At 39.8% G+C, this 18,532-nt stretch overlaps 1 protein-coding gene across 2 annotated transcripts; it reads left to right on the forward strand.

The window, feature by feature from the left end:
- The first annotated feature begins 992 nt into the window (after nt 1-992).
- On the forward strand, nt 993-3,063 carry LOC135609108 (plasmodesmata-located protein 2-like). 2 transcript variants are annotated; one of them, XM_065102196.1, is made up of 3 exons: nt 993-1,910; nt 2,341-2,560; nt 2,653-3,063. In XM_065102196.1, coding segments are annotated over exons 1-3 (1,020 nt in total). In that variant the 5' UTR covers nt 993-1,111; the 3' UTR covers nt 2,654-3,063. The 2 variants fall into 2 exon arrangements, with proteins under 2 accessions (XP_064958268.1, XP_064958269.1); XM_065102197.1 differs by having other exon boundaries at nt 996-1,910; nt 2,456-2,560; nt 2,653-3,058.
- The last annotated feature ends 15,469 nt before the right edge of the window (nt 3,064-18,532 follow it).

An 18,532-nucleotide genomic window follows, 5' to 3' on the forward strand; every position in this document is an offset into this window, starting at 1 on the left:
CATCTTCATATGTTGTCACTTGCTTATATAATTCATTCCATCAATCCTAGTCATGTTACTTATGTCATTCATAGGCATACTTCTCTTATATTTATTCTCAATTTAAGGTTTACTGTACCCTACTTATTGCTTAAGTTTTATACCTTTTCAGTTTAGGTTTCGATTTATTATATATATATATATTATATGAATATTTAAAATTTATTTTGATTAAAATTATTATTATTATTATTATTATTATTATTATTATCTTTATATTGCTTGAGTTATTTTTATGGAAAAATATGTGTACGTGAAAAAAAAAGCTGGGATGTGACAAGTTGGAAACGATGATGATGGCCATGGCAAAATGCTTCTACGGTTAATACTTTGTACTACTACTGTGGGATTCCCAAGCTTCCTTTTAGCACACCTACTCACGAATCCCACTTTTTGCAGATCCTAAAACCCATGCTCCAAATCTTGAGGGCGGTCACGTTTCACCACCTCGATCTCTCCTTTCCGACGAATACAGGAAACCAACCTCGGCGCCGCAGCAGCAGCAGTGATAAGGGACAGTGTGAGATGGTAAAGGAAGAAATCCACCGTCAGTGCTCTCCATCCTCTTCACTCGAGAAAAGGCCGTCTTCTTCGTGTACTCCAGTCAAAACCTTCTTCTGCAAATCGACAGCAGCCTCCTCTTCTGACCGCGACTCTGCCATTGAAACACTTCTCCTTACTCGCCCAAATCACCACCAACTCATCATCACATGCATGCCTGCAGCAGCCTTTCTTTATTCAGAGCTTACAGAGCTCCCATGAACATTTGACCAAGTTGACATTAGTCTTATCGCCACGACACCCCGCGCCCTTTATCCCCCATCACGCTTCCAAAAAGTACACTACTGCTCTTCCGTCAATTTCAACCACACTATAATTTACCTTTCTTTTGTTCCCTTCACGAGCAGATTCTAAGACGAATTCCACTACCCCACACCATTGTCACTTCCTTTGCACAACCGAAGTCCTTAAAAAAGAAGCACCGGCAATGATAACCCAATGAAAGAGCAGATACAGTGAGAGAGACCGCAGAAGAGAGAGAGAGAGAGAGAGAGAGACCACTTTGTAATAGATGGGCAGCCTCACAGCCCGTTACCGTCATTCTTCTCTGACTCCTTTTCCGAGCTCTTCGTTCGCATTGCCATTGTTAAGATTGGCCCTCACAGTACTCGCCTTCCTGTCTCCGGCCGCTGCCGGCGACCTCTACAACCTTGTCTATAAGGGCTGCGCCAACCAGTCCTTCCCCGGCGGCGCTGCAGCCTACGGCCAGGCCCTCGCCGCCCTCTCCTCCTCCTTGACTGCCCGCGCCGCCACCTCCGAGTTCTACAAGACCACCGCCTCATCCGCCAACGGCGGCCAGTCCCTCTTCAGTCTCTTCCAGTGCCGCGGTGACCTCTCCTCCTCCGATTGCTCTGCCTGCGTTAGCCGCCTCCTCCCCATGTGGCCGTCTCTCTGCGGCTACGCCGCCGCCGCCCGCGTCCAGCTCTCCGGTTGCTACGCCCTGTACCAGGTGTCCGGCTTCCCCCAGATCTCTGGCACCCAGATGCTTTACAAAACCTGTGGCTCCGGCGGTGGCGGTGGCGACTTTGAGGTCAATCGGGACACGGCCTTCAGCCAGCTACAGAGCGGCGTCGCTGGCGGGCAGGGGTTCTACACCACTAGCTACGGCTCCATCTACACTATGGCGCAGTGCGAGGGTGACCTCTCTAACGGGGACTGCACCGACTGCGTGGCCCAGGCCGTCCAGAAGTCGGAAGTGGAGTGCGGCGGCGCCACCTCTGGCCAGATCTACCTCGACAAGTGCTACATTAGTTACAGCTACTACGCGAATGGCGTCACCTCCGCCGGCAGCGGCGGTGGCGGTAATGGAGGTGAGGACTGTTAGTACGACTAAAAATTTCAACTTTGATTCCTTTTATCTTCACAGATAGTTTTTCTTTCCTTTTCTCTGATTCTCAAGTTCTAAAGAAAGCTTTTTTTTTTCGTTTTTTGTGTTCCTATAGCTCACATTGCATTGGATTTCCATCTTATGAGGTTTTTGGTTTCCTTCTTATGAAGTCACCTTCTCATTCTTTCTCGGGTTCTTCTGGTACGAAGGAAGCCTCCTGTGCATGCACACACATCATATTGCATCTGATTTCTTGTTTCCTTTTGTCATATGCTACTTTTCATTAATATTACATGGATTTGAAGTTTTCTTTTCAGTATTCTCTCTGATCCTTACATTCTGAAAGTGCAGCCATTTGCATTCGATCTCCAGATTACAGGTTTTCTTTCTGTTTCCCTTTTGCTAATTTACAGTTTTAGATGTTTCATTTGCTGGAATGGTATTGACTTTCTATATCTCGGAGGAAGGTGACTTATGTGCATGGTTCCAAATAAAATTGATGATAGTTGATTGCTTCTCGGTGATCAGGGCAAACAGGGAAGACAGTGGCCATAGTGGTGGGAGGGGCAGCAGGGGTGGGTTTTCTGATCATCTGCTTGTTGTTTGCCAGGAGTTTGATGAGAAAGAAAGATGGTAAGTGATGATGCCATTAAAACAAACCTTGGGTATGTGATGCAAGAAGACCTGTTCAACTTTTAACTCTTTTGTGCCTTCATTTCTTTCAGATTTCTGAGGTTGGTGGGTGACAAGTGGGCAAGAACAATGGTAGGGGAGTGGGAGAGGTACAATTCTGTAGGTTTCTCTTCCATGGGGTTGTGGATGGATTGTAAGGGATAGAGAGCGAGAGATTTGGCTGTTTGCTATGGACATAAGCAAGTGATGGTGGGGAGAAGGTGAGAAGGAATAATGGGTTGGATCCAGTCTGGGGTGTTTTATAATATTATTAATACCTACATAGAGATGTAAACCTAAATAGATTCAATGTATTATTTTTCACAGAATACATGCTAAGTTTTGGTTATGTGAAGTGGATCTCATCTAAATATTAAGTAATCATGTTGTTGAGAGATGGGTTTTGCTATGCTACTTTTTCTCCAAATGCTGTGCTTGTTCTTGTGAGAAGAGAAACTTGCTGTCATGCACATTAAAATATAATCCAGGATAATTATACTTACTTAGCATGACCAAATTCTTCCTCAGGAGTAAAGAATTGTGCATATGAGTTGTTCTTAAAGCTTCATTTCTTGGAGAAGCTTCAGTTTTAGTATTTGAGACACATGGAGAGTTTGTACTTTTGTTTGATTATCTGTACAGTAGTATGTGTTCTCCCATCATGATTAAGCCTTATTGATGGATGCTGCAAACTATGATGGGGAGTGGGGTGTACCAAAAAGAAAAAGACATTTTTCTTATTTTATAATCAGGAAAAACCTAAACTTGTCAATTTGATTTTTCTAAATTTCATATTTTCTAAATTTCAATTTGTCAATTTGATTTTTCTAAACTTGTCAATTTCATATTTCTAAATTTCATATTTTATAATCAGGAAAAACCTAAACTATGAGTGCTGATGTAATAAATGACAAATTTTAGAGTATCTTTTAAAAAAATTTGAAGTGTTCACTTGAGTAAAAACTTAAGGTTTTCTAATGTAAATTACTTCTATATTTATCTTACTTTCATGTTAGGTGTAGAGGTATTTTTAAGAGCCCTAATTAGATTCAAAAAGTTGAGAAGATTAAAAAATTCAAGTATGAAAATACTCTTTTAGTTACTTAGGTCTAATTTGTTATATAAATATTTTATATATCTCAATGTTTTACATGAGATATTATTAAAAAAAATCATTTTGGATCTTAAGATTTTGATCTAGAGAGTTGAAAGAAAAATTCTTCAAAGTTTATGTTAGAAGATATAGAAAAAATTTGAGCTTGAGTTCATATTAACTCAAAATAGAGCTATTCTTAGTGACTATTTTTTCTCTTATAGTAAAGATCATGTTTTCTTGATGAACATCGGAATGGATTGTCAAACCATGTAATTTTACCATGGTTTTTCTAATTTATTTAAACTTTAAAATATTCTCTTTTAGTTCTAAAAACTTGGATGGAGTAAGATAATATCAAAGCTTAAAAGTTATAGCGATGAAAGATTTAACAAGGATACTATTAGGTGTTTCTGAAAATTTTTATCACATCATTAACTTGTATGCATAAAATATCGCCCCTCTTCAAATAAATAAATAAATAAATAAATAAATAAATAAATAAATATATATATATATATATATATATATATATATATATATATATATATATATATATATATATATATATATATATATATATAATCTCACAAATATTCATCTTATTTATTAGCTATATATCTATCACCTCATCTCAGATGTTCCACCAAAAGTAGTAGTATTATAATATGTGAAAGCAGTTTTGGGTAAGCACAAATGTACAAGTAGGGAATAGAGATTAAAAAAAAGTAATAACAATGTGTTGAAAATGTCGAATGAATTTATGCATATAATATGTGAGCCAAATGAGAATAAATAAGAGTACAAAATCATTGTTATAATTAGAGTTCATGCGAGGTCATAAGAATATGTACAACATGATTTCATTCAATATTATCCATAAATATAGTTAGTTATACATATGCATTCGACATTTGAGTTGAACATCTAATGGACACTCGATGGAGAAGAATCATATAATAGGTATCATAATTATCACGTGCACTAATATATATATATATATATATATATATAATCTAATTATTCATATATATCATCAGAAATATTCAAGTATACTTAACACTGGATAGTACACTTTTTCAATAACAAATAGAGAGACAATACTCTAAAGTGGATAGTTCACTTTTTCATGTATGATAGTATACTAATCCCAAAAGAAAATCACCCTCCATTATACTGGCCCTCTTGCAGTTAACAAGAATCAAGTTCGATTGTCATATTAAAATCACATGTCATCATATCATAATATGATCATATCATCAGCTCAATCAATCAAACGCAATCACAAGATAGTAGATCATATTAGGAGGATAATTAAGGAGATTTGACCTAGTGACCAAAAGGTAGATAATTCTTGTCGATCACAACTCATTGTGATTCCCGTCCTGTTCGACCTCTGAATCACTATGGTCATGAGGGACTCGACCAATCATGATGTTCGGTTAAGTTAACAACATCGTTACAAGATGAGTCTAATTTGATGATATACCCTCGAATGACTCGACTAAGCATATCATGTCCTCTGGTCACTAATGATATCTCTATATCGTAGGCAAGATAACGAATCACGATATAGGTGAGCCTCGAGAGACTCGACCAACTCAACATACATCGAGAATCAGTCCCTACCTATGATGGAAGGCCACGTGGGTCAATCTAATTGCCTCACGTTTATCGACTTAATATTATCGAGAGATGAGATTTTGATTTGGTCTCCTAATATAACGTGTCACACGCATATATATTTAATATATATCTACATCATATGTAAATGTATATAAATATCTAGTAGGTGTATAAGTAATCACACATCACATGAACAATCACACTAGATGATCATGGACCACAGTCTAATGTGATCAGGCCCGAGCTAGTAGGCCTAATCACTAACATCAAGATTTATGTGTACAATGGTACATCTCCATGTCCTGTAATCGTCCATCTCGTCCTCATCGGTTCCGTCGGTATCTCAACGCATCTCAATACATCGCGATCGCCCATCTCGTGGGTCCCGCTATCGCTTTCATGCTCCTGCTACGTCTCCTCATGTAATTACAACTTAATCATAGGCATGTAAACCCGACAATAAACGGAAAGTAAAATGGAGGCTCGCAGGCTTTAATAATAATAATCAGAAGTACACACATCACACGGTCCATGATCATCCGTCCACATATCATATGCATAAATCATCATCATGTAGGACTACTAGATAATAATACAAATAATAATCAATTAAATATTTTAATTAATTAATATTTTCTGAAATTGGGGATATGTAGAGAATTTTTTAAATTATAAGGGGTATTTTTATAATTTGGATAAAGAATAGAACTTGAAATTACGAGAGATAAAATTATCTTTTGCGGTCGTCGCCACCCTGCCGGTGGTAGCCCTCTACGATAGGGAGCGGAGGCCCCATCGCCTCCGCGGGCAATTCTGCCCCATTGGGCGGGCGCCCCTATGGGCATCGCCACCTTCGTGAGTGGTTTTGCCCCCAGGGTAGCGCTCGAATGCAGTGCTGTCCCGTAGGGCGAGTGCCCCTATGGGGCCTACTGCCCCTATGGGCAGTTTTGCCTATGGGCGCAGCGTCCGCAGGCGCTGTTGCCTCAGCGGGCGAGTGCCCCTGCTTGCGGGCTGTTGACCCTCGCATGCTACTAGCGCCAACGGGCTGTCGGCCCCCACAGGCTACCGGCCACCAACAACAAGTCTGCTGTATGCAAATGGCAACGCTACTATGGGACGACAGCAAGGTCACTAATAGTTGCTGCTCTTTCTCGCTTTTGTGTCAACGATTTTGATGTTAAAAGATTCTCCAAAACACTATACATGCAGTTCAAAACTAATCTTTCGCACGAACAATCTAGCTCTGATACCACTATTGGGAAATCTTGGGGCGATATTACATGCGCCGCGGAAGAACAAAAAAAATAAAATCCCCAAATTTTCAAATATGTGCTCGTCGTTTTACGAAGATTGGTGTGTAAAAATTCATGAAACTTAAAATTGCATATAAGATAGAATGTATTACCTAGGGAGATCATATATTCCCGAATCCTTGCAGATCTCTAGGAGAGGGTGATGGAGGTCAAGTGTCATCCTTTCTAGCGGTGATCCATACAGTAGAGCTGTGACGACTCTCTTCAAAACTCCAGGCCTACTCTGAGGAGGAGAAGGGGTGGAGAATAAGAGAGGCAAGCAAAAAAGGCTCTAGCCTATATACCAATGATTCCCTCATATTTATAGAGGTCCCCTGTCAACTTAACCATAATGAATCTTGTCCTATTGGGTATTATATCTCCATCCAACTACTCAAACATATTAGATTAGTGGATCTCTATCCAATAATCTCTCATGGGCTCTTATTGGATCTCATCCATATGATCTAATAATTTAGGTGCTTATTGGATATCCAATAAGATAGGGGCTCCGACGGATATCTCATATTCAAACCTCTACTCATCGCAATGGCTACCATATGTGTATGACCCTCTAGGTCCAATATCGAGCTGGCTGCGAGTCATACCTGTCAGAACTACTTCTGGCTCAGTGAATTATTATCTACATAATTATTCACTCGACCAATCGATTATAGACGTATTAGGCCACTATGCAATAGTCCCCAAAAAATACAGGAGAATCCAATCCATTGGACCCGTCTGTCCTTAGTTATCGTGTACTTATAGTTCCTCATCCATCTAATATTCCAGAGACCATATACCGGGCATGGTGTTGTCAGACCCATACGGTTTCTACTCGAGTCTCGTTCTAATCGGATTCTCCTAGAGAACTCTTTCTCTCTTAATCCGAATAACCTTACCCAAGGATTTGTCTGAGCAAGAACATATGAGATATTCCTCTTATGACATCGAGAGTGAATGATTCTCTATCGATACTCAATAGTTCTCGTAACATTGGCTACCACTCCCAATGACCAACTATGATAGATTTGGAACCTCTAGACCTAGAAGTCCGGTATCAAAAAATGAAGTACTCATACAAGACATTCTTGGTATCTCAAGTCTAGTCTAAGGACCAGATACACTACTGGGACTACGGAATCACTATCTAATAATAAGACATCATCAACCATCCAACATTCCGTAAGTGGATCAATTAGTGAATGCATTCTCCAATGAGCACTTGTATTATATCCTTAGTGTTTCCACACTAGCAGCTATGAGTCCAATTGCATCCATCATATGGATGGGTATACAACACATCAGTTTGTCCGGTTATCTCTATGTCCATCTCGAGTAACATATAATCAGTATTATTTAGGAGCTATATTTAAAGACAAATCGATCTTATTATCATGATCTCATCACGATTCGATTCCTATTGCACAGATCCATGGACATCATAATATATTCAAGCAATAGATAATATAAAATGATAAAATACTAAAATATAATAAGTAGAGATAATGTAGATGGATTAATAGGAATGTAGGTCAATAGTGTAAGTATCACTTAAGCATGGTATATACATGTGCAGTGTGAATTATAAAAAGCTGACCATCTTTTTAATATTTTTTTTGTTAAAAGCTTTTGGTATGATATAAATTCTTGAAATCTATGTCAGAAGATCTATTTGAAGTATTGAGTAAAGATAGAATTTCATGATCTATCTTGAAGGAAGAGAATTATTCATTATTATTATTATTTTATTTTTCTCAAGATATGATTTTCTGCATGAACATAGATAATAGTTGTGTTTTTATAACAATTCTTTGTTTAATTAAAGGCCATGAAGGCAATAAAAATACAAAGTTGCTAGAAAAAAGATGAGCAGCACCACTTCCCTAGACATGAGGAGGGGTTGCTTACTCTAGCAAAATTGGCAAGGCATGTGTTATGGTGTTCACATTTCTATTCACCAAGGAGAAGTTTGCTGTTGTGTCAAAAATAGAATGTCAAATACTTTTGACTTTTGACTTGGTACTAGCATCTCATTCAGATTGAAATCCATTGCATAACAAGTATTAGTACTAATGAAGAGAAAACATCTATCTAGACTACAGAATCTATGACAAAGATTTTCTCTATTCTTCTTTGTTCTAAATAAGCAAGCATCAACAAAATTATTCTTCCATATAGATCATCATAGCATAAACTAAATTCTATATTTTTTTCAACCCTACTATTGTTAGAAACCTTGCTTTGGTGGGGGGCTTCCCCCAAGGTTTACCTTCTTTCGAGTGCACCCGAAATGTTTGGCCTAATCACCGGTTTTTTCCTATTTTTCCAAGCTTAGGCGCACAATGATTGAGACTAAAAACTATATCAATAGTAGCTCAGTATCATGAATCTATAAGTTTTTTAACACCATCTATCGTCATTGTTGAGCAACTGAGCTAATGTTATATTTTTAGTTGATATTATACTGATTAGTCACTTTTGATCTACTTTTAACTCCTTTCTGCTTGCTCTTGTTTTTGCAACCTTTCTCTTTCATTTCAAATGAGATACACAATGGATTTCATGCTAGAAGGAACTTATTACTATATTGAAATAGATTGCTACAACTTTTTTGGGTTACTATTGTTATTGAACTATATAAGTAGCACATGTAAATCTCTCCATTTGTAGAATATGTATGTTTATATAGAGAGAATATTATATTAACAATATCTTTTCTATTATTATTTAGGTAATTCAATTTAAAATAATTTTTCATCTAATTCAATCGGTAGAAATACTCTAACACTATACCTTTCTCGTATGTTCTATATAAAACATTATATAGATAAAATATTTATAAAATATAATTCACTTTTAAGATGTCTTGATGATGAAAAAACTATTAGACACATAAAACTCAAAATTGAGAGATTTAAGTCCTTTTTAAGGCATAATTGAGAGATGGCTCGTTAAATGAGCAATTCAATAACGGACTTTGATCGAATCAATCATATATACCGAATCTCTTATTTGTTGATACGAAGCATTCCAAAAATCTCATGATTTGAGTTCGAGCTGAGCTATTGTAATTGATAACAAGGGATCATAAACTCTTGATAATTTTCTCTATCTAATTAATGGAGAGCCAATTTGAAAATTGTTTGTCCCGCACCCACCTCTTGAGTACATAGATTCAAGAGAAATTACTTAGCTAGTTTTAAAATTTTGTAAAATACCCACCAGTACCTAAAAATAAAGTGCATTACTTAGCTAGTTTTAAAGATTTGTAATTTACCCATTTAGTGACCTTAGTAGTGGATGTAATCAAATTCTTAATTTAGGCATGATTTTTTATTTCTTTTTTTGCTAATAAAATTTTGGAAATAATTAGTCAATATTCCAAGTAGGATAATATCATTTTTGTTAGTAAATTAAATAAAAATAAATATTAAATAAATATAAAAATAAAAAAAAATCCTCACATTCTCCTATTTAATGGAAGGGATTCCTTAGCTTTGTTCTTCGCCAAGCCAAGTCTAGTAGCGAAAGGAATGAGAAATTGCATCTAACCGTGGAGAGGTAGGTTCCTTTGTTTTTCTTGAAAAATAAAATTTTTCTTTGATTTCTTTAAATGTTTAAAATTTTTATTTTTTAGATTAAAACATGTTATATATAGTTCTAAAATATTTTTTTATTTATTTAATCATCAAAAAATTTATTGTTAGATTAAAATATGTTACATGAAGTTTCTAAAATTTTCTTTTATCCCTTTAAATGTTTAAAATCTTATTTTCAAATTAAAATATATTGAAATTATTCATACTGTATGCATTTCTAATTTTTTTAATGCATGATATTTGATTTTTATTAGATTTATATAATACTTGATTAAGAATATTATTTCCTCCTTATAATGTTTATCTTTTTAATCTGTTATTATTTATTATGTTCTAATGACTTATTACGAATGAATATATGTTTGATTATAATTCATAAATTTGATAACGAAACATATTGGGAAGAATTAATTATAAGAATAGGTGCTTATCAGTTATTGAGGATCACAGATAAGATATTTAGTGTATTATACTACCTGTTGCTATTGGCAAGTCTAGAAGAAACATATAAGAAAATAGGGATCATTGGATATAAATGAAAGAATCAAGTAACATAAAAAAAAGAAAGAGCCTACATTATCTATATTAGATTACAATACCTGTATTATATGCAATGAATTAATATTTAATATATAAAAATATTTTTTTTAATTATCTTTGATCATGTATCCTATGCTTGGTAAAGAATTTAATTGAAAAAAACTATCATATTGAAGGATATATTTAAGAAGATACAAGTTAGTGTTAGAACCGAAATGAGGGGATGAATTAGTGCTTACTTAAAATTACGTCAATTTGAAATTCTTCATTCAATAAAGGCGTATCGAAAAAATATTTGAACTTAAAACATTTGCAAAAATAGTAATATGCAGGTAAAGCAGTTGCAAAATAAGTAAACAAGCACAAGGGAGGCACACCAATTTTATAGTGGTTCGTGACCTATATCCACTCTCGATTTCTCTTCACTCGAGGTCACTCACTTCCACTATCGATTTTCTTTCAACGGACGAAAATCAACTACCTTTACAACTCTTTCTCATTTTCACACGTTCAGGAGAGAACCTTTTAAGCCCCTTTATTACAAATATTTCCTCACACTCTCCCTTAGAATAGCCTCTAAGCATATTGTCACGGACTTAGCTGGTTTTGCCTAAGCCGTGCGGCACCCTTGCGTGTCCGTCCGCAAAGGTCAGCCTCCCCGAAGCCTCCCATTGTCCCTTAGGACCACCAAAAGAGAGAACGGGTTAGAGAGAATGCCCTAAACGGGATCCACAAGCAAACATGTCCGAAAAACACTTCATAGACAATGCAAATTACAAACAGACTTTACAAGCTCTGAACAGTGGCACAACAAAGGGTAAAATGGTCCATTACAGACCGAAAAGCTCTCGCACGTGTCCACATGACACAACCTTTATTTACAAGCCTAAAGAGGCCACCAACCCAACTAAAATGAGACTTATAAGCCTTCGGCTGCCCCTCTACATGTTTTACAAGGCATGAACATGCCAACAGACACAGACAGATATAAGCATTACATCAAACATCCTATTTCAAAGTTTGTCCGTGACATTCTCCCCCACTTATCCCTTCGACGTCCTCGTCGAAGCCTTTGTGAACAATGCAACTCTTCGCCCTTGCTGAGTCTTCAATCTTCTGCTCCAGCTGCAATGCGCCTCCTGGCTCCCAGCTGCTCTCCGCTGCTGTTTTTGAGTAGTCGAACCTTTGATCCGCCATGCTGCTTCAACTCGCCAATGACTTTGACTCTGGTGTGGGGTTGGCTGAGTTGTGTTGATCCTCGTTGAGTCCTGCGGATCCACCAAATGAAGGAAAAGACCATCCTTACTGCGCCAGTCTCTCAAAATTTCCACATGCTACCTAAACTAGGTGGATGCTTGTTGGAGCTTTAACGAGCATCACCTCGCAAACTTCTGAAGTTTTGGGTCCTTCCTCCACAAAATCTGCTCATTGACTCTTCTTTCAGTTAGTTGTCACATCCAAGTAGGTTCACATCACTTCCGCTTTCGATTGGCATTTCGTTGGGAAATGAGGCGGACAATCTACTCTCAGTAGCACTGATCACCGTTGGTGAGGATTTGACAACTATTGTCTTCCATTATCTTCGAAGGGTCTTTGAACTTGTGCAGAGCTCCTCTACTGGATAGATAAGAGAATTGGGGTACTCGGTTTCGCCCATCCTCTTAAGAGTTGAGAAGGCAAAGGTTACTTGACTTCGCCCGCCTCCTCGAGGTTGTACTTCACGCATCGAGCTGGTTACTAGTCTTCGCCTGCTCTTTGCTCACACTTCTGAAGCACTTGAAGTGTTTGCACTCCTTGCATTGAGTTAGTTACTGTGATTCACCTTCTCAAAGCCATTGAACTTCTGGAATGCAGGAAGTTTCCACCCCAACTTCTCTGATAGATGAGGTCGCCTCTGGGATTGTACCGTCTTCTCCATCAACCCTGCCGCCTACTCCACTGAGTAGCAAAGGTACAGCACCGCGTACTGCCTGCTTCGTTCCTTGGTCGTGCACTCTTGCATGACCCGAAGTCCTTCACTTACGGCTATCTTGATGAGAAACTTGTAGACACCAATCTTACGACGTTTCTTGGCCTCTGCCCTTCAGCCTTGTCTCGGTACTTGGAGATTGCCTCTGCATGCTCCACCTCCTCGGCCCCTTTCACGACCAAGCGCTCTCCCTCCGTGAGAGCAAGGGATCAATGACTTTGACGGAAGTCCCGCCTCTGCGGTACCATGGCGCTGCCATGCCCATGGCCCTACTATCCGTCGCCTCGCATCTGAATCCCTTTTCTTCACGATCAGTAGAGATGTCTCCGTGGCACTCCTCTGAATACACCTCCATTCTAACTGATTGCTTGACTTTGGGTAGCTAAGTCCCTCTGGACTCATCGTCGCTTCCTCGCCCCTTTCGACCCCCTGCTTCAACACCTCTGTATTCTTAAAGCAGTCTGTTTGGTCGATGGAAAGACAGACTGCACCTCCCATGCATGGCCTCTGCCATCGCGTTGTAGGGTTTGCACCAATTCTGTTCTCCTTAGCTTCCTTGGTAGCAACGTTCGCTTACTCGATCTTGTCCTCTGACTTGTCGGGCTCCCTTAAGCGAATATGAGCTCTGGAGCAGTCCCACTCTCCAGCTGCTTCGATCATACCTCTGCATGATCAAGTCCCTCCCATGGGACTCCCTGGTACTTGCATACGAACTTTTCCCTTGGTGGAACCCAGCCCCCATATGCTGATGACCAAGGTTTTCATCCGATGCAAAATTCGGTGCACGCCCGGAAGACCCGCCTCTGCGGTACCATGGCCTTCACTCCTTGAATCCATAGCCCTTCTTGTCGTTGTGTTGTTCACCAAAGCGGAGCTCCCAGTAGCTCCCGATCATACCTCCATATGATCTCATCCCTCACGGGACGCACTGGTGTGTATCGCATTGCCACGACCTGTTCCACCACGATCCGCTGCACCATGTCGCCTCCTGGTGACATCTCCATTGCATTCTGATCCTTGGGGAATAAACTCGAATTGTGAACCATCCATGTGTGGCCTCTACCAATACATCGCAGGGTCTCTTCCACCTTCGATTTTGTTCGCTCCTTTGGCAATCGATCTTCATCCACCCACTCTTGGGTCACACCTAGATGAAGCACCGCTCTAGGACAGTCCGTCGCCTAGTAGCTCCCGAAGTCTGCCGACTTCGCTGTAATTTGTGCACCATTGCCTGGATCCTGGGCCTCTGCCCCTACCAGCACAATCTCTACTGCGCACCGCTTCCTTCCTAGCAACTCGAATGGCAACACTGTGGCATATTCTTCAAGAGTACCCGCCTCTGCGTCCTCTTGCCCCGTGCTAAGGCCTTCTGAACTCAACTTCGCCTCCGCAAATTGAGTCGCCTTAGTTCCTTCATCAAATGCTCCTCCAAGATAAGGTGCATGTGCCCCGAAGCTCCCTTCGTCTTTGGCACCATGCAAGATGAGTCCGCTCCGTCAGAATGAAAGACCCATGGAACAACATGATCCCACTCTTGCCTCTGCAAGAGTTCATGTCCTTGACCTCTGTCTAAGGAAAGCACTGTGCCTCTGCTCCATGTTCCAACTTCTATGCTGGCTTCCTTCATGCGGCTTGGGTACTTCGCCAAGTTACACCCAAGTTGCTCCGCTCCTCGTTTCTGCATTGAGTCGATGGTGGCCCTCGCGCCCACCATTCCACGGGTCAGCCCTCCCTTGAGTCCGATCTCCACATCGACTCCAAGTGTGCCTTCATTTAAGTTGCTTAAGGTCGCTCCCCCACTTGATCTCGCAATGCATCCACCAATGCATTCTCTCGAGCGAGATCATGCGACAACTCCTTGCCGCTTGCTCAGTCCATCGAGCTTCGTGGAGTTGTTGTTTATTGAGGTACTCCTCCTCAACTTGTGAGTTCCGTCTCACAGGATTCTCCCTCTGGAGAGCCGGAACTTATCCCTCCTGGATAACTGTCCCATTGGAGCAACATCTCTCTTCGTTTCGGAGACCACCATCCCCTTGGACTACTCCGATCTGCTGAACAAACTGTGCATTGTTCTGCCTCCTGCAAACGCACTTGCTAGATTGCGACTCCCCAAAAATACAGCCCCCACTGCACCCCTCAAGGCCTAGCAACATGCTGAACTCGTTGCACATTTCAGCCTCCCACGGACATATCCTTCACATGCCGAAGAGAAAGTTTCAATGCTCCATGGCGCCGAGTCTCGGCCGCCTTGGGATGGCCACGAACATTCCGTCGTCCGCATACAAGCCCATGCATGAGTACCAAATTCTTCGAGTTAGCAATTCCCCTCACCTCTGTGAGCTTTGCATAACTCTTTTGGTCGTTGAGCAACTCATTCCACCTTGCATGGTCTCATTCTTGCCAAGCGCCTCGCTTGCCTAGAGCACCATCAAGTATAGTTGTCAACGTTGAGCCGTAGCTCAAACTCAGCCATCCCAACCTTTGTGCGCTCCAAATTCTTCCAAGCTTGCCTGTTCTCGTGGTGCCTCTTGCGCAAAGGGTTGGCCATTCCTCTGAATGCCAATCTCAGATGCCCGCTCCTCTGAGCGACTCCTTTCCCTACATCTCCATGCCCGTTTTCCCTCAAACGGTCGCGCGTGTGCTGACTGCCCTCAACGCAGCCCCGCTAGGTCCCCCACGTTTGCATGTCAAGTGTTTCTATGAGTGCTTGTCCCGCTCTGATACCAAATGTCACGGACTTAGCTGGTTTTGCCTAAGCCGTGCGGCACCCTTGCGTGTCCGTCCGCAAAGGTCAGCCTCCCCGAAGCCTCCCATTGTCCCTTAGGACCACCAAAAGAGAGAACGGGTTAGAGAGAACGCCCCAAACGGGATCCACAAGCAAACATGTCCGAAAAACACTTCATAGACAATGCAAATTACAAACATACTTTACAAGCTCTGAACAGTGGCACAACAAAGGGTAAAATGGTCCATTACAGACCGAAAAGCTCTCGCACGTGTCCACATGACACAATCTTTATTTACAAGCCTAAAGAGGCCACCAACCCAACTAAAATGGGACTTATAAGCCTTCGGCTGCCCCTCTACATGTTTTACAAGGCATGAACATGCCAACAGACACGGACAGATATAAGCATTACATCAAACATCTTATTTCAAAGTTTGTCCGTGACAATATGGAGGAGGAAACTTAATTTTCTAATAGGGTTTACAACCTTAGAATCACATAATTTTGGTTCTACTTTCGTGCTTTTTCAAGCAAGAAGGATTGAGATATTTATAGGCCCCAAATGGATTCAAATTTAGAGCCAAAACAATCTCATTATGAGTTTTCAGTATACTGACGGTACCATCGCCTGACATACTAATAACTAATGGTACCATCGCTTGTCAGTCTGACATTGGGAGGTACCACCGCTCAGTCTGACATTGACATTATACAGTACCCCTATCTAGAGAACCTAGGAGGCCGAGTCCTAAGCGATGCCACCACCTAGGCCTGCTAAGGGGTGTTGCATGGGTCTTACTTGGACCAAAATAGCCCCAACTCAAGCCCAATGGGCCCTTAATTGAGTTGGCATAGTTACACCTAAAACCAACTCAATTATAATTATAACTACTTCAATCTAGATAAATTATTATAAGTATGAGTTCTATGTTATCCGATGTGTCATTGGTTCATTCAACGCTTCGTCCGATCCTTCGACGCTTCGTCTGATCCTTCGACGCTTCGTTCGATCCTTTGACGCATCGTTCTCTCTTTCAGCATATTGCCCAATCAGCATGTTAACCTCCGCAATATTTGATCTCCTTGATGCAATGTTTAATCCTTTGGCCCGATACTCGAACTCGTGACATGAAGTTCTTTTGCCGGTATATCAACCGATCCTCCGGCTCAACATCTAATCTCTTTACATATTTTATTTCGGCCCAATGTTCGATTCCTCATACTTTAATCAATTTATCTTTTTTAATCGAAGTTAGCACCGTGTCACTCAAAATGCAGATTAGATCGTAAACTCAACAATTGATTTCATTATCAAAATCTGAGATACAATAATTAGTAGTATTAAAAGTATTATTCTCTATCTTACGTTTGATTAGTATCTAATGTAATTGGACAAAAAATACTTGTCATGACATCCACTTTACAACATAAAAATCATGTGAATTACTAAATATGTGATCATTGGGATTGAGCCATAAAAACTAGAGAGAAGAACCAATGAGATTTTTTTTTTTTTTCGACATCTTCCTTCGGTAGATCTTGTCCCTCAAACAGTCAATAGCCGCAGGCTAATAGGAGAAGAGTTGTAATGCACTTTCTAATTAGTTATCGTAAATTACAAGTAAAAACACATTCGAAGAATATACGAGAGGAAGAGTCGATAAAAAATTGCAAATGAGGTAAGTGTTCAATTGAGAGTGCAAATATTTTCCACATAAGAGTAACCACTACTATACGTCAGCAAGTCTTTAGGAATATAAATCAAGCCATTATCATCAAAGACATAATATGAAATATAAATAGAAGGGGTTAACAAGACGGTTAAGTTACAAGCTATATATATATATATATATATATATATATATATATATATATATATATATATGTGTGTGTGTGTGTGTGTGTGAGACTCTCCCGTTCTTACACTCTCGAACTCCACCCAAAAGCTTCGACAATCGCCTATATATGAAAGATCGAAATTGGTAAACTCTGGTGTTCCTATTGCAGATTCTCGAAACGCGACTAGGATATGCAATACCAGGATGATCTATCGAGAAAACAAAAATGTTTTTGTTTGCTGTTATTGTTTGTGCTTCCACCCTCGGTGGAACATACGTCTTCCCTCTTCCGGCCCACCGTCAACCTCGGAACCCAAGCTTCTCTCTTCCTCTTCTTTTGATCTTTTCTTCTCACGCCATTCCCTCTCTCTCTCTCTCTCTCTCTCTCTCTCTCTATATATATATATATATATATATATATATATATATATATATATATATATATATATATATACATGCAGTTGTGCGATTTGAAGAGAACAATATATGTATTTATGCAGTGGTTTAGGTTTTCTTTTTCTTCTGTTTCATCTTCTTCCCATTCCTTTGTGTTCTGGTGATGCACCATATGCAATACAAAAATAAGAAAAGAATGATAACAATAACAAAACGAGGCCGGATTTTATTACATGTCTTTTCCATCAATAAAAAAAATTCAGAAAAAAGAAAGAAATGTTTGCTGTCCAATAAATATGTCCATTCATGCATGATATCGAACCTTTATTAGTTAGCGAAGGCAAAGAGTCATGGACGAAGCAAGTCTTGGAGAACAGGAAATCTTCGTCTGTGCCCATTACTGCTCGCCATGCTCCACGCTGGCACCGACAAAGGTCAACTCTTGTTGACTTCGCCCTTGACCGAATCCAATAATGGACGTTGGGCGCTTGACAGCCAAAGGGAGACACTGTCTCTATCATGCTTTGGGACAAAAATAATCTATTAGAAGAAGCTTTTACCAGTAAAAGTTGGATCATTCTTTTGTTTAGAACAGAACCGAGATCCTTTCACAATAAATCGTCCTAAAAAACCCATTACAAATCCTCATAAATTCTAAAGCAGGTAATGAACCTCATCTACATCATAAAAGTAAGCATGCCATTGGGTTGCAGCGAAGTAAATTAGCCCTTTCGCATGTTCTCGGAGGAACACGGGGCAAGATAAAAAGGTCATATTGTTGGTGTGTTTTCCGATGCTTGAGAACATATTAATGCTGCCAAGAAAAGAAACAGAGATTACATCTTTTCT

The sequence above is a fragment of the Musa acuminata genome, chromosome BXJ2-4, assembly GCF_036884655.1.
Source record: "Musa acuminata AAA Group cultivar baxijiao chromosome BXJ2-4, Cavendish_Baxijiao_AAA, whole genome shotgun sequence".
In the NCBI taxonomy this organism is placed as follows: domain Eukaryota; kingdom Viridiplantae; phylum Streptophyta; class Magnoliopsida; order Zingiberales; family Musaceae; genus Musa; species Musa acuminata.